This window comes from Ricinus communis, chromosome 3 (assembly GCF_019578655.1).
Source record: "Ricinus communis isolate WT05 ecotype wild-type chromosome 3, ASM1957865v1, whole genome shotgun sequence".
Taxonomy (NCBI): domain Eukaryota; kingdom Viridiplantae; phylum Streptophyta; class Magnoliopsida; order Malpighiales; family Euphorbiaceae; genus Ricinus; species Ricinus communis.
This window is the reverse complement of record NC_063258.1, coordinates 4,916,017-4,933,304: the sequence shown is the minus strand read 5'-3', so window position 1 is coordinate 4,933,304 and position 17,288 is coordinate 4,916,017. Positions and strand designations below refer to the sequence as shown.

At 28.3% G+C, this 17,288-nt stretch overlaps 1 protein-coding gene across 1 annotated transcript; it reads left to right on the top strand.

Annotated features, from left to right (window-relative positions):
• Positions 1–3,525: 3,525 nt before the first annotated feature.
• LOC8261817 (zinc finger protein SHOOT GRAVITROPISM 5) lies at positions 3,526–6,392 on the top strand. The gene is made up of 3 exons (XM_002534247.4): positions 3,526–4,170; positions 4,309–4,708; positions 5,318–6,392. The coding sequence occupies exons 1-3, from the start codon at positions 4,062–4,064 to the stop codon at positions 6,135–6,137; spliced, it is 1,329 nt and encodes a 442-aa protein (XP_002534293.1). The 5' UTR covers positions 3,526–4,061; the 3' UTR covers positions 6,138–6,392.
• Positions 6,393–17,288: the final 10,896 nt, after the last annotated feature.

Here is a 17,288-nt window from a genome sequence, read left to right as displayed (position 1 = left end):
TTTTCTTTACTAAAAAAGAAAAATTATAAAAAAAAAAGTCAATCGATGATTCGCTACACGACATGGAGTAATCATTCCTTACACTCATCATAAAGATAAAAACCGAGATTTTTTATTTTCAAGAGCAAACGCTATTATCACTTGAATTATACTTCAAATTTAAATTTAGTATATGTATATAATTGAGGTGAAAATATATTTAAAATTTTATTTAATTAAATATATATAATTGGTTATAATTAAATTATATTTTAGTAAAATTGATAAGATTAATAAATTAATATATTACATATAATTAAGAGATTCCTTTCAATTTTTAATATTTTATAATATCTTTCTTTTTATAAAACCCAATGGTTAACTTACTTTAAATATAATATTTATTTTATTTGAAATAAATTCTATAACTACTATTTAATATAACGGAAATGAAAATTCAATCATAAATGAATTCAATATTTAGATTTTATATACAAATAAATCAAATTATTTAATATAATCCAATGAAATACAATATTTTATATTTGCAGCGAATATCGAGTTGAATTAGTAAATGTTTACTTAATTCTTGCAGCACTCAAAATATTTATAAAAATATTTAAATATTAAATATTAATTCAACAGAAAATAAAACTCCATGAACTTCACAAAATGAATTAAATACTTTATAAAAATAATCTAATTTTAAATGACAAACAGCAAGAAAATCTGAAGAATTTTTATTAATTAAATAAAAAGTAATATGAAATTAAAAAATTAAAAAATCCACCACTGATTAAAAGATGTCAATGGTGAGTCAAACGTAATAACAATAAGAGAATAAAAAATCAGCTATTTTTAAGTTTTTTTTATGTAGAATTCATTTTATTTATAAAATATTAAAGAATTTATATGCAAGCAAATTTTGATATTCGATATGCTATATAATTAATTTAGAATTTATTTTCTAATATAATATATTTTGTACTTCGTTTGAGTGTGAGATTTATTTAAATATATATATTAATTAAATTTATATAATATAATAAAATCAGATATTATATAAATATAATTAATATGGTAAGGCCTCATCTAGCTTAATCAAAGTCTTGAGTTCGAATTTTGGGTATGCAACTGCGTTAAAACTCTTGAAAAAATGTTTTTGCAATCCGTAAATGTCCTATCCGACACACTCTAGATTAACTCTAGATATATGTATAAAAAAAAAAAGAGCTTAGGGTACAGTTTTTATATATTTTTATTTTAAAAAGTTATCTCATAAATTAAGACTTCAATGGACTTTTTTATTCTTTAAATATAAAGTAAAAAATTGATTTGTAGAGAGCTTAAATCATTCTCTATTTTGATTTTAGTAAATGTATTATAAATTTTTATGTACCTTATTAATTGATATTTGTAATTCTATTTTTCCTATTAGCAAAAATTAAAAAGAGAATGAAAGATAAATTAAAAGTAATGCTTATGGAAATAATAATATGATATAATAAAATAAAAAGAGTTCATTAGATTTAAATACTATCAAGTTATAATTTCTTTTTCTTTTCTAGTCCATTCTATATAGTCCACATTTCTTTTTTAATTGTTAGTTTAGTAAGTAATGGTTAAATATAATATTATTTATAACGAGTCTAAAAGCTTATAACCATACTGAGCTGAGCATTTGTCTTCTCAAGCTTGGTTTGAATTTTTAACGAATTCAAAAATAGAATTAAGTTCACATTATTATACTTTTTAAACAAATTCAAACGAGTTAAATAACGAGTCGAATCCGAGATAATTCAAATTATCATATCGTACTTACATCCCTATATAGAAATATCTTTAACACATGTATTTATTTTTCACATATAAAATTTATATTTATTTAGTATTTAATAAATTACTTTCAAATTAAATAATAATTCTGATCTTAGCAAATAGCATAATAATTATATTTTAGATATTATATTAATCAGTAAGTTATTTTCCTAATTCTATTATGATCTCTAACTCTAAGCATATATATATATATATATATATATATATAAATTAGGATTTAAATTTTTTGATATATATTCAATTTTTGATATATAATTATTATGCCAATGCTTATTTATAATGGAATTAATATGTTAACTAACAAATCTTTTATAATTAAATAATAATTCTAATCTTGAAAATTGACATTTTAATATTATATTAACTACAAAATTAGTTTGCTAATTATACAATAATTTCTAGTCCCTAAAAGATAACATATCAAAAATATTGATAGTATTAATTTCATATTATTCTTAAAATTCTATTAAGAAAGATATTTTAATATATTATTAGTTCTTAAAATATGATAAATAATATAAAACATTAAAAATATTATTAATAATTTTATAATTTTATTATACAAATAATTAAAAATTATATAATACACGAATAGACGACTAGTTCGGATATAGTTAACTTAAAATAATCCAAATTTTGGTAAGAAATAGATGATTTATGGAATTGGTTTTATCATTTAAAATAATAAATAAGCAGTGTGTATAAATATCGGGCCCCCTCATGCTGCTATTGATAGTAAATAAAATGTTAGTTGCAAATTCAAATTGACTAATGTACCCATGAGGGTGACTTGTCGTCCTCAATATCAACTTTAGAAAAAGCTGCTTCACATCCATAATTAATCAATATTTGGGTACAGTCACCAGGAGATGGGCAGTTTGGTAAAATGGCAAAGATTTTTTCTTGGATTTTCAATTCCATAGTATCTCCACAGCGTACACAGTGCACTACTGCTACCAGCATATATTTAATATTATATTATATTAATATAAAATGGTGACAAAATTAGAGAGCTTACGTGTATTTTTCCTTTGGAGAGCATACTCATATTTATTTATCCAAAAGATTGATTTTTCAAGCTAATTTTTAGGCATCCACTCTGTATATTCACGGTATATATAAATATTTTATATTTTAATATTGAATGAATAACATATATTTTTATTTAAAATTAATATATATATATATATATATTATTTATTTATTTGATTGATATATAAATAAAAATATATATAGTAAATTTGGATAAAGAAATTTCATAATTAGTTCTTACTTGCACTTAGTGTATATGCTCTGATTGATATGAGAATGATATGTATGTATCAGTATTTTTATATTTTGACCTTTAATGGTTGATAATGTATTTAATAATTTAAAATTAATAAATATACATTCGATCATATAGATATATATTTGGACTAAATCAGAATTTTACTAATATCAGTGAGTGGTATTTTAATTCTTAGGTGTTGACAAATAATAAATTACTTAAAATTTTAAAAATTTAACTATTCTAAATATAAGATGTTATATATACATCAAACTAATAACTAATAATACATATTATTAATTATATATTAAGTAATTATTATTAAAATATTAAATCTATTATAAATGTGATTTATTTATCCATTAGTGAAAAACTATCACTTAAATTATGGAATTATGTGTTAGTTTATGAGAATTTGGTAATATAAATGGATACATAAGGGAGTGTTTGGCTAAAAAATTTTGTTTTTCTTTTGTAAGCTAAATTATGAGACTTTTGTTTCTTTGTGGGGATGTTTTTTTTTTTTTTTTTTTTTCTTTATGGCCCAGATTACTGCTTGTGGGATCAAGTCTCGATCTATGTGATTGGTTCTCTCTCTCTTTCTCATTGAAGGAGTTTATTAAGAAGCCTCTACAAACAATACCTGATGAAGATGAGTGTCGCAACAAAGAAAGAAGGAAAGAAAGCTGATAAAAAGGCTGTAAGTTTAAAGCCTAAAAGAAAGCTGATAACCGAAAGAAAAAGAAAGAAATAAAGAAAAGAAAGTAAGAAACAAAGAAAATAGCTTTTCTTCCTTCTTCCTTCTTCCTTCTTCTTCTTCTTCTTCTTCTTCTTCTTGCTCGAGCTACTCTCCTTCTCTACCCACTGATCTTATCTCTTCCCCCTTATGATTCACTAGTTTAACCTGCTTCTTACGCTTTATATTGTCTATTCCTGTTCAAAATAGAAGCACGCAGAGAAACATCAGCAACCCATGTTAGCCAATAACTCTTCCTCCTCAGTTCCTTCTTCTGAGCCATTTTCTTGCTTAGAAAATGGAAGTAACAATAATAAGAGGAAGAGAAGGCCTGCAGGAACACCAGGTATGTATGTAATATGTGTGTGTGTGTATATGCATACATATGAACATAGTAAGACCAAAGTTCAATCTCGAGTTTGTTTGTATATATATGTTGATATTTACTTTTCGTTTTCATTTGGTATGTAATTCGGCCATGTAGATCCGGATGCAGAAGTGGTTTCCCTATCCCCTAAAACGCTACTGGAATCGGACCGATATGTATGTGAGATCTGCAACCAAGGGTTTCAAAGAGATCAAAACCTACAGATGCACAGGCGGAGACATAAGGTCCCATGGAAGTTACTAAAGCGAGAGACTCCTGTGGTTAGGAAAAGAGTTTTTGTGTGCCCGGAACCTAGTTGCTTACACCATGATCCATGTCACGCGCTTGGTGATCTTGTTGGGATTAAGAAGCACTTTAGAAGGAAACACAGTAATCACAAACAATGGGTCTGTGAAAAATGCTCTAAAGCTTATGCTGTTCAATCTGATTATAAGGCCCATCTCAAAACTTGTGGCACCAGAGGCCATTCCTGCGATTGTGGCCGTGTTTTCTCAAGGTTCATTTTCTTTGATCTTAATGATTCTTTACAATAACAAATTACAGTACAGTAGATCCCCTTCACTTTTTTCTGGGCATTCATCCATTTCCATTATCAAATCTTCCTTCATATGAAATTATAGGTTGCATCGCTTATCAAGTTGGGTTCTCTCTTGGAATAAGAGAAAAGGCAAAGAAAAGAAAAAAAATCTTGTATGGTTTTTGACTGATGGAACCTTAATCCTGTTTATTGACAGTTGTTGAACACAGTTCCCGAAATTCAGTTGCAGTTGGTTCCTTCCTTTTCCTGTTTTCTTTCTTGAAATGCTTTCAACTGCTCATAACCCAAAACACAGTTCCTTATTAATATGCCTTTTCTTTTTTCAATATATGTACATGTATATATATCATTTCAACTATTTTTATAAAGGAATGATTGCCTTCAGTTGTGATAATATATCATGGGTTTATTCTTTCTAGTTAATAAATATTATTATCTTCTACTATTTCAGTCTCATTCGGTCGGATTTTAAAATATTATAGTTTATCATGAATGTTTGTTTGTTTGTATTACCCATGTTCATTAAGGAGGGCACCCAGATCAAACTTGTTTAATTTTACCTTGCAGAGTCGAGAGTTTTATCGAACACCAAGATGCTTGCAATATGGGACGTCTACGACCTGATCGGCAGTCCCAGTCGACACTGCAGCCAGCTGCATGCCTGTCTAGAACTGCTTCAAGCCCAAGCCCTTCCACTGATAACAACTTCAGTACTGCACCTTGGCCTCCTTTACTAATAGCAAGGCCAACAAGTACTGATGCCATCTTCTTGGTGAGCCCTACTACTATAGATAAAAAAGACTACAATTTGGATCTCCAGCTCTCAAGCACATCAAATCCTCTTGTACTCTCAATCTCGCCTAAGAGAGATGATAATCACTCCACTCAACTGCAACTCTCTATTGGTTCAAGTGATCTCAGTGAGAAAAATGAATCACATATTGCTTCTACAAATAAAGATGCTGGCAAACTCTCACCTAGAGAGAGCAATAACAGTGAGAAACCTGAATCTGCTGCCTTAAGACTTAAAGAACAAGCGCGGGAGCAGCTGAGGTTGGCTATGGCAGAGAAAGCTTATGCTGAAGAGGCAAGACAGCGGGCGAAAAGACAGATTGAATTGGCGGAACAAGAATTTGCTAATGCCAAGAGAATAAGGCAACAAGCTCAAGCTGAGTTCGATAAGGCTCAAGCTCTAAGAGAGCATGCAATGAAGCAAATCAATTCAACATTACTTCAAGTCACTTGCCATGCCTGTAAGCAGCAATTTCAGACAAGGACACCTCCAGATGAGAACTCTTTGGTTTTGAGTCACATGTCATCAGCTGTAACAGAAGGTGAAGTAGAGAATGACAACTTAACTGATCTAGCGAAGACTTCTAAATTCTAACCCATGCATTAGTACTCTTCTACATGTAGCTTCTTCCTTTCTCTTCTTTTTTCTCGGAATGGTTTTTTTCTTTTTTAATTCCCATCATCCTCACTTTCTTTATCTATTGATATAGCGAGTGGGCTGTAGTCATTACATGTCTCAGTTTCATTAATGACGGGTGGGTTTTGTATCAGACATTGAGAGTATGTATAATATTATTAATTTGTTGATTAATTTGATTAATGAAAGCTGTAATGATGGTGAGTTTCCATATATAGGTTTATTTTCAATTTGAATGTCATGAGGCATGATAGTTGAGAATTTCTTTGTATATAGAAGCTCTTTCTGGCATTTAAGTTAATATTTATGAGTGTCCATCATAAGGTTTTACTGCTCTGAAACTATTTCATTGAATAAGCTCAGAGAAATCATATCTTCCTTCCCATTATCTTTATTTGTAGTTTTGGATTTTCTGTTTGGACTCTTATACTTATGTTTGCATGCCGAGGTCAGAAAACGAAGGCGACCCCTCTCCAGCATTGAAGAACAGTACTGACCAAGAAATTTATAACCGAAACTTTTAAAAACCATCAAAGGCAAAAACAATATCCACGAGCTAGAGAGAGAGAGAGAGAGAGAGAGAGAAATCAGATAGTCCTTTTTTATGTCTGGTCTTCTCATATAAATGTAAATGTAAAAACGCCATGTTTTTCAGTGCCACAGTTGTATGGGTTAATGCCAGACTCACTCGTCCCTCTCAGAGGTCTCCAAATGCATAGACAGAAACAAACTCAATTCATCAATTTCTTTCATTTTCACAATCTTTCTCTCTCTGCATCAGAATCAGAGCCATAGGGTAAAAGTAGCCAGTGGGGTGCAGCAGCAGCTAGCATCTTTTCCATTTATGCAGAGACCATTGATATCTTTTTTTGAGCTGGAAATACAAATTTCTTTCTTCCTTTTTGTTATGTTTCTTCTGGGGTTATAGCAAAATCAATCTCTTCGTGTTAGCGAAGTTGGTGTTATCTTCTTCTTCTTATGTCTTCCTTTCTTGACTTATTAACATTAGCGAAAAAGGTAAAGGGGCTCCTAAAAGTGAGCTTTTCCAAATGGTCTCTTTTTTATTTTTATTTTTATTTGTTTCACCTTTTTCATTGGGGCACGTGCTTTGCTTTTCCCTCCTCTCTTTTTCTCTCCTCTACTGCCTTTAATGACGCATAAATTAATGTTACTCTATATATATTTTCATGCAAATCTCTACTCCATTTACATGATCGAGCTGAGTTGATTGGCTATTCCTTTTCTTTCTTTTATATATATATATATATATATATATATATATCTAATAATAATTTATAATATGTCGAGTAAAATTTTTATCGACGGTGAAACATTCATCAAAAATTTTAATATTATATTTTAAAATTTAAATTCAAAATCTTGAATGAAGTATATAAAAATTAAGTTTTTTAAATCTAATTATATCTTATTTATAATATCTCTAGTATATAGTATAAGAAAAATATATATATAAAAATTAAATTTTTTTAATTTATTTTTTATCTAAATAATTTAGGAACCATATGTGCTCTCTCCTTTAATTTTAAAAAATATTTTAAAAAAAAAATATATATATATATATATATTATTTCTTATTTATTTTATTAATAAAAAATTAACTAAACAATAAAATAGAAAAAATTATTAAAATATAAATATATTTGAAAATAAATTAAAATGAAAAATTATATCAATAATAAAAAAATATATCTCCACATGAATTATATGTACCAGAAAGTATTCACATTTCTAATAAAATAAAGGGGTTATGTACGATATAATAGCGATACCAATATAAAATAAATGTTAAAATAATTAAATATATATATTCATCGTATTTTATATGGGTATTTTAGTGATGGAGTCCAAAGTTCTTAGATGGTAGCCATTTCATGGGAACAATAGATGGTCATAGATTGTCGTGCACTATTTGCAGCTTTAGACATGCCCTTAAGGTCAAGTCAAGTTGAAATATAGACAAGAAGTTGGGGGAAGAAATTAAGATGTGGAGATTTTTAGTTTCTTTTTAGACAGGAAATTGGGGGAACAAATTGAACTCCATGCACAATATTTTTCATAGTGGGTTAACGGCCCTAAAGCTGAAGGATGTGTGTGCCTGGTAAAATTCAAATGATGGATGGTCATTCAGAAAAGAAGTTATTACATAAAACAGTGTAGATTTGATAATAAAAATTATAATTTAATTGTTATTATTCAAATGTGGGTTGAATCATTATAAAAATAATACATGAGAATTTAATAATTGAGTGTTTAACCTTTTAAAAATTATAATTTGATATGTAAATCTAATAAATATTAAAATATATTAAAATTAAGTGTAAATAGCAAGTCGATAGTGGTTGCGGATATGAAATATTAAAATGCATATTACCTTTTTAGATAAATGAAAAAAAAAACGAGAAACTTTTAAAAGGTATTCACTTCTAATAGAGTAATACACCTTTTCCACTACTATCATCATATGGTATTAGTAAAATGTTTTAGTTTTAGTTATATTTTAGTTAAAGGGTTAAATTAAATAATTAATATACATATATATATATATATATATATATATATATATATATATATATATATATATAAAAGGAGGTAAGAGGTAAAAACTAAAAATTCTTTTTGTGATAACACGTGTCAAGCTACTTTCTTAACACGTGTCAAGCTACTTTTTTAACACATGTCATCATAAAATTATTTTTTATGACATATGTCATCATAAACTCTTTTTTTGTGATTACATGTGTCAAGCTACTTTCTTAACACATATTATAAAACCCTTTTTATGATGCACGTGTCAAACTACTTTCTTAATACATATCATTATAAGACTCTTATTTTCATGACACGTGTTAAGTTGCTTTTTTAATATATGTTATCATAAAATCCCTTTTCTGATGACACGTGTCAAGTTGTTGTACATATACATGTCATTACAAAATTCTTTTGTGATGACATGTGTCAAGCTTCTGTAATAGATAACACTAATATATTATACATTATCATTAATTAGACATTTACACACTTTAACTTCAAAAGATACTAGTATTCCTTCCCAAGGTATAAGCCAAGTCCACTAATTTGATTGTACGACCAAATCCAAGATACGTCTGGATTAAATATAATTAATGCAAAAACTCTTTTTTCAACTAATCATAATTACTTCGCCCAAGGATTTCTTAGTTAAGATGTTATCAAATCGCATAGGATATTCCCCTTGTTTACTCAAGGCAATGAATTCCTTGTTGATGAACGCCTGCCTCCATGCATATATAACTAGATCCACGATTTGTAAGTACTCATTATAGCTATGAATGGATACCTAAAGCATAAGCAAATTCCAATTACATATACATGAGATAACTCTCTCATCTCAGGTCTAAGGATCAGTTATATCATTATAACTTAATAATAAATCAATTACTTAAGTAAATTATCCATCTGATTCATTATTTCTTTCAGTCATGTTCAGTCCACCTATCTCACAAGTGACCCATAATGATTAACTTAGTAACTCATACTAATTAGCATGAGACCTATCATCCTATATGTATTAGTATCTCATATTAATCGTAGGGTTAAACATATTACGTTGGTCTTCCAAATTAAAGATATCTAATATTTAATCCTACGACCAAAAATTATTTTATAATATTTATTGCAAATATCATTCATCACTCCTCTTGAGAATGGAGTTTTTAATAAATATTATTAGACTCGTTCAATAATTAAATTACTACAAAAATGAATAAAAGATAACTGTCACTAATAGAAGATATTCCTTACCTAATAATATCACAATGTATTAACCAAAAAGCAAAACTCCAATCGGCTTTTAGGACATACATTTAACATATTCTCTACTTGAGTCGCATGATTAGGGTTTAAATCTGTTAGTTTTTATGAGAATTAATTAGATTGGCATGTTTAGGATTTTTAATTGGGTTTTTCCATTATTGAGATCTATTGATATTCTTATCTGCTTTTTTTTTTTAATAAAACTGTCATTTTATTATCTTTCAGGAAAGTTTTCTTATTTGCATTTATTTTCTAATAAGTTTGTCTATTTTAGCTAAGATGTTCTTTTAATTATCAATATATTTAAGATTTATTAGTTTCCTTATTATTATTATTATTATGAGTATTAATTGATTTGGCATGATAAATGATTAGCTTCATCTTTGTTTCAATTTGGCTAAAATTGCAGTCTTTTTGCCTTGTTATTCTTTGTTCTCGCATGTTAGGGTTTAATCCTTCTATTTTGATTGTTTCTTACTTTGTTTATTTGATTTTGACATTTTACTAATTGTTTCTTCATGTTTTTATGCATATTTAGATTTTTAGGTGTTCTAGAGAATAAAAACATTAGAAATTGAAAAAATGCTAAAATCTACCGCTTGAAATGCCATACAATCGATCGGTTGTTCAGCCCCTAGATCGCTCGTTTTTACCGTTTTTGCTAATTTTCGTTTACTTTAAGTGAAGTAGTTGTAAGAGGGATGTAATTTTATTATTTTCTCGCCTTTTGCTTTTTTTTATTATACTCTGTAATAATTAATGGGAAAATATCTAATTGGTGATGTGATTGCTAATTAAAATCAACCCACATAAACAGTAGGCTTAAAATTAGACATTTGCATGAAACTTGCAGTCCATTAGATTAATAAGATAGCAATTGGGCCTAATTATAAAATCTAATTAAACTTAGATGCGCTTTGTCATGTCTAATTAATAAACTGGCTCATTTAAACTTAGAAAATTAAAATATGCCTAGCTAATTAGGGTAAGTAATAGGTAAGGGCTGGGCCAGGCTTAAATAAAATTGGGCTAGAACTAGTTGGACCCCTGCCATTCTGTATTGATTATATATAGAGATATCATGTTGCTTTTATAAGGAATAGATTACTCAATAATAAAATTAAAAGTAGAAGTACACAATTAAGAAAGTTGGTTTTTGGATCCATCTTTTAATGAGGTCATGCTTCCTTAAGGAATTTAGTTTTACCACATAAGAAATAAAAGTGTCCTCATGATTTATCTAAGTGGCAATTTTATTTCTCCATACTTGTCTTTGTGACTGCTTAGTGTGTTTCCAATTGGATTGAAAAGCCTTGCAGTGGCATAGTTACTAAGGACACTTAGGTGTGCACTTGAAACCACCGCCCACAATCTGACCCAACATTCCCTTTAATAGCTATTCGGGTGATATACTTTAAATCATATTTGGTTAACACTAGCATCCATCGAGCCGTTCTTCCGGTAAGAACCGACCTTTCCATGAGAAATTTCAACGGGTTCATAACACTTGAGTCTCACAAGTGCTTAAGTAATATTACAGTTTATGACAAACCCAAATCAAGGCTAAGCAAACTTTCTTAATTTGATTGTCCTTCAATTCATATTTCAAAATTTTCTTACTTAAATAATAGCATGCTCCTTTTAGGAGTTCAACTCATGTTGCACCAACATAGCTCATATAGTTGTCAGAGTATGCCCTAAAGACAAGGAGTTGTAATTATGTTAATTTATACATCATATTGTTGACATATAATTATACTAAATGCATTTTTTAACTCTTAATGGTTTGAGTAGTCCTAGTATTATTAAGAAATAATCCAGATTATTAGAGATAAACACCATGGAATGTAAACTTAAAGTATGAGAAATTATAAAGTGAGTTTATAATGATGAGGTTCATTATATATGTTCCTAAACTTTGTTCATAGTCAATGTTTGATCAAGAATTAGATATTGATTGTTGGATATTAATCAAATGCTCGAGAATAATATAATGTGTTATCAATTATTTATGAAGTAAGCAATTTATCTTTTATAGTTGAGGTATGATAGGGTATATATGTTATATTATTCACTCTTGGGAATTGGTATATAAACATAAGGAAATGCACAATTTTCGATTCCCATCAAGAATCTCATTGATGTAAAGTAGTCATAACACACAAAATAAGCAAAAGATTGTGAAGGCTTACAAAGGGAGTTTTTGGCCAATCTAAGGAGTGCTTGTTACTTTGTTAATTATTACTTTTAAGAGATTGAGAATAGATGTAGGAGATTGAATTCTAGTTCCAAGCAAGGGAGATGAATCAATTAATCTTATTGATTGATTCACCTAGGGTATTCTTCTCAAGGCAGCATTTTTGTCATCAAGATCATTAATCCTTTACCGACCCTTTTCCTCTCTTTCTATATATATGGCCTTTTTAATCAAATATCCTTAATAGGTTTGGAATTTCTATAAATTTCTAGCTTACATTAAGTTAGGCTTTTGTTTTTCTAATTGAACTTTGATTAAGTAAGATCTAATCCATGGATAATAAACCCATCTAGGCCAAATACTGCAGGCTCATTAGCTCTTAATTAATTAAATTTTAATTAGGCCCAATATATATGAGCTTAAGCCTAATGCTTAAAGCCTTATTTTAATCCTCACTTAAAGCATATTTTTGTGTGACCCAAAATATTTCTAACATATGGGCAATGAATATGGATTCATAATTAAACTCTTTTAATTCAATGTTAATTCTCTAATTAACTTAATCCATATTCACGGATCAAGATTGGCATCTAGCAATGCATCATGACCACCAAAATGTATAGGAATCATTAAAGTGCTTTAATAAATCTTTGCAATGAATAATTTTACAATATAATTCAATCCTTTCATCGTATATTTATCCTAATTGATTCATAGAGTATGGATGCAAGTGTCAACTCTAGAATTGAATCAATCATATTTGTTCTTGATAATTGCTATATAACATTTTGAATAAGATCTATGGAACATTATTTATAATCTTCATTCATATAACTTTGTCTAAGGAATTCCATATTAAAGCAAATCAAGAATCATCAGGATAAGATCCCATGACATATTACCTTGACAATGAATTCTTTATTGATAACTTATTATGTTTATATGTCTCTTACTATATCCAATGACTATCCCTTAAGCACTTCATAGATAATAGAACATAAGATAGTATCAAAGAATAGCGATCCTCATATAAGATAATATATTGTTATCTCAAGTCTTAGGATCACGTCTTATATAATTGTTAGAAGAATATTATTTATTGACACTTGGAGTAAATTTCATATGAACTACTCAGTAGGGTTGTAATAAGCACCTATATATTTATCTCAAAATCTCTATTTCTCAATCTTATGAGACAGATTGCTTACTTTTATGTAAGTTTTATTACATTATGCTAGCATCAAGCGTTTGTTCAATATCCAACGATCAATATCTAACTCTTGATCAAATATCGACTATGAACAAAGTTTAGGAACGTATGTAATAAGAATCTCATCATTATAAACTCACTTTATAATTTCTCTTATATTGTGTTTACATTTCATAGTGTTCATCTCTAATAGTCTGGATTATTCCTTGATAATACTATGACTACTCATAACACTAAAAGTCGAACAATGACTTTAGTATAATTATATGCCATTAATTATGATGTATAAATTAATATAGAATAATTGACAACTCATTATCTTTAGGGCATACTCTAACATTCATTCAGTGAGGTCTGACTCCCTTCAATTATTCTTACAAGTTAAACAATAGTTGGAAGTGAAGTGATGCTAAAATCCTTCCTCGTTGCATTTGCTATCAAGTTAATTTATTATTTTAGAATATCTTAGATTCCACCATACTAATTTTGTGGTGTACTATAATTTTATAATAGATGATGCTAAATTTGTATAATACAAATTTATGAAATTGTTAATGAATAATTATAATGTGAAAAATAAATTAAGTGAATTAATATTTTGGGTATAATGACTTGGATAATAGACAATTTGGCATTGATTGAATTAATTGGATTTTGTTGTCTCCTAGACTCTAGGGGTTTAGTCAAGTTGTGATAAGTGATATGAGAATTCGACTTAGAATGTATGATTTTAAGCTTACTACGGACACCGGTAGCCACATGAATCTCTCGTGGCTTAGCGTTGGTCCAACCTTGGATTTGGATCATGACCATTTGGATGTTATTCCAACATAACAACCTCTTAAATGATAAAAGTATCTTGCAGTCCTTAATATTACATATTAAAAACTATAATTATAAAATGTTAGAAGGATCAATTTCAGTAGCCTTAATATATAAAACCCATTATAAGGCAATAGTTTCAGCCTTTGCAACTAAACACAAAGTTCAGTCTAAAAAGAGAAAACTCTTCTTTTACAAACAGACTTTATAAAGTCTAACATTATATTCCCCAAATCTATAAAATAGAGAGATATAACCTTCTATATGACTAGATCTTATAAGGAACAATAGAACCCAAGGAATAAAAACCTTATGAACCTCCCAAGCCAAACAACCATGCTAGAAATATTACACAACATTTGGATGAAAGTGTAAGACTTTCTTTCACTAGGAAGTCTATTAGTTCTAGATTTTCTAACTTCTTAAACTATTGAAGTAGGAAGGCTATCAAACCTTCCTTTAATCATCAACTTGCCATATAGAACGTGAGATTCAAATATAAAACCAGATCTACTACCGGTGATACACTTACCATTTAGGGATCAGCCTAGCTACTCTACTTCAGAAATATCTAACATCAATCTTCAAAATGTAAATTACGGATTTATAGTCCCAAGGCTTATATATGTCAATACAGATGAAAACTCTCCTACCTCACCCACAACCTTTGTTATAACTGAAAACTTAAATGAAAATATTCAAAATGAAATCTATGTGTTAGAAAAGGGATTTGTTATAGATAAAAATATTTACATAATGATTTCTATTCTAAAGAAAACATAAAAGAAAGGATTGTGGTTCATTAAGTATTTTGTAAACAGAAGGTTTGAAATTCAAAAAGTTTTTTGACTTTGTTCCACAAAATAAAGCACATATTTTATTCTATAACTGGTTTGAAATGTATGCTTCACAAAATGGCACCCTTTTAAAACCTTGAGCCCTTTTACAAAATCTAAAACTACGGATTAGGAAACACACGAAAAATAGAATATATTCATCCTCCTATTAGGCAAATAAAAATACCTAATTTATGCTAGACTATAGAAGTTTCACAAATGTTCAATTATATATCATAGGAGAACAACTCAACATAGTAGAATAATCTGTACAAGGTTCAACTCCTTCTATAAGTGGACAAACAAATAAAAAATTTAAAAATCTTGATATTTCATTAAAGCCATTAGGGATCAATTAGAAAAGATAAAATCGCATTCTACTGGCCCGAATGTTCTTGATACACCATAGCATACCAACTAAAGTAGAATTAATATCTTAAAAGGAATAGATTCTACTTCTCATGATTTTGAAGAAGAGGCTTTCAAAATGGACGAACCTTTGATAAATAAAATTACCTAGCAAAATAATCAAATATAACCATATATAGGATTAAATAATAAATGATGTGCCTTGTATCAAACTAAATATAATGCAATAACTATGTATGAATGAAGCCTAGATAGGATGTCAAAATACCAAATTTTAGGATTCCTTCAATAGATGAACATGGCAGCAAATGCCTATAGGACCTAAAATAAAGCTGATGATAGACTTATTATTGAACTTGTCATTTCAGAATTTTCATGATAACTCGAGAGATGGTGGGATTACTACCTAACCACTAGAGAACACCTAGACATTTTAAATGCAGTCTAAGTAGATGAATCAGGCAATCCAATCCTAGATGAACTTAGACAAGTCATCCAGAATTTCGTAAACACCTTGGTACACACCATCTCTTTCCACTTCATTGGTGACTCTTCACATCTTAAGAATAAAAATGCAAAATTATTATCCAACCTAAGATGTAAAATACTAAGTGATTTTCAATGGTATAAAACTACTTTCCTTAATAGATCAATGCTTAAAGAGGATTCAAACCAACCTTTTTTAGAATAAAAACTTCCTAACAGGTCTCCTGACCCTTTGAGAAGAAAATATTAGGAATAGAATCAAAGAAACATTTGAAACACACAAAATTGACTATAACAACTTAACATATGGAAAATCAGTAAGTTTTACCTAAAAGGAAGGTCTTAAAATATGCCAAGATTTAAAATTATAAAAATATTTAAGATGGAAAATGAAGAAGACCTAAAAAGAACTTGAGTCTTTTTGCTAACAATTTGATATCAATGTTAAAACAACCAATAGTAAATATTTTGAAAATTGTAGTGTAAAGAGTAAAAATCTTATAAAAGCTATAAAAAATCAAAATACTATTCTAGTGGGAGACAAACTATAAATGGACCTTATTATATAAAACCCTCAAAAATAAAAATGAAACAAGTAAAATCCTCTATAAGTACTTCAAAATCAAAACTACAAGATATCACTTTATAAGTATTTTTATGCAAAATACTATAGTAAAAAAGGCACTATCTCTATACTCTACCTCTTCCCCTCCTTTCTAGCATCAGAGCCTGGGGAAGGGGTAGGTTATAGAAATAATTGGTTTAAAATTTAAACTGTAACTATTTCTAGGATTAGAAGGAAGACGATCTCAGTCAGTGTAATCTCTTTGTAACCCAATATTTTAGTCATAAAAACAGTCATTGTTTAAAATCATGGATCAATTATCTTGTAGATCTACTTCTTTTTCAAACTTTTCTACTAGTTTGAAAATAAAATTGTAAATTCTGAAGAATATACAATTGAAAACTATGAAAAACAAATCGATAATTGGAAAATCCAGAAAGTCAATATAGAACAAATTTATAAAATTCAAGATTTAATCTTTTTAAAATTGATTCTACTATTAAAATAAAATAAAGATATATCCAGTTTTCAAAACTTTTTAAAATGATAAAACTTCTCTCTGCAAAATCTTTAAAAACACACAGAGATAAAAACTTTAAATATATGCATACAGGATTAGTTCAAGTTGGGAATAAACCTTTAACAAAAAAGGGTTTAAATATATCCATCTTACCAGTTATTAGGGATAATAGATTCATAAATTTCTAAGACTCTTTACTTAGATTAGTAGAGTCCAGTTTTAATAGTGGACCCGTATCATTTGAATGTTATCCGAACAAAACAATCTCTTTAAATAATAAAAATTTCTTGT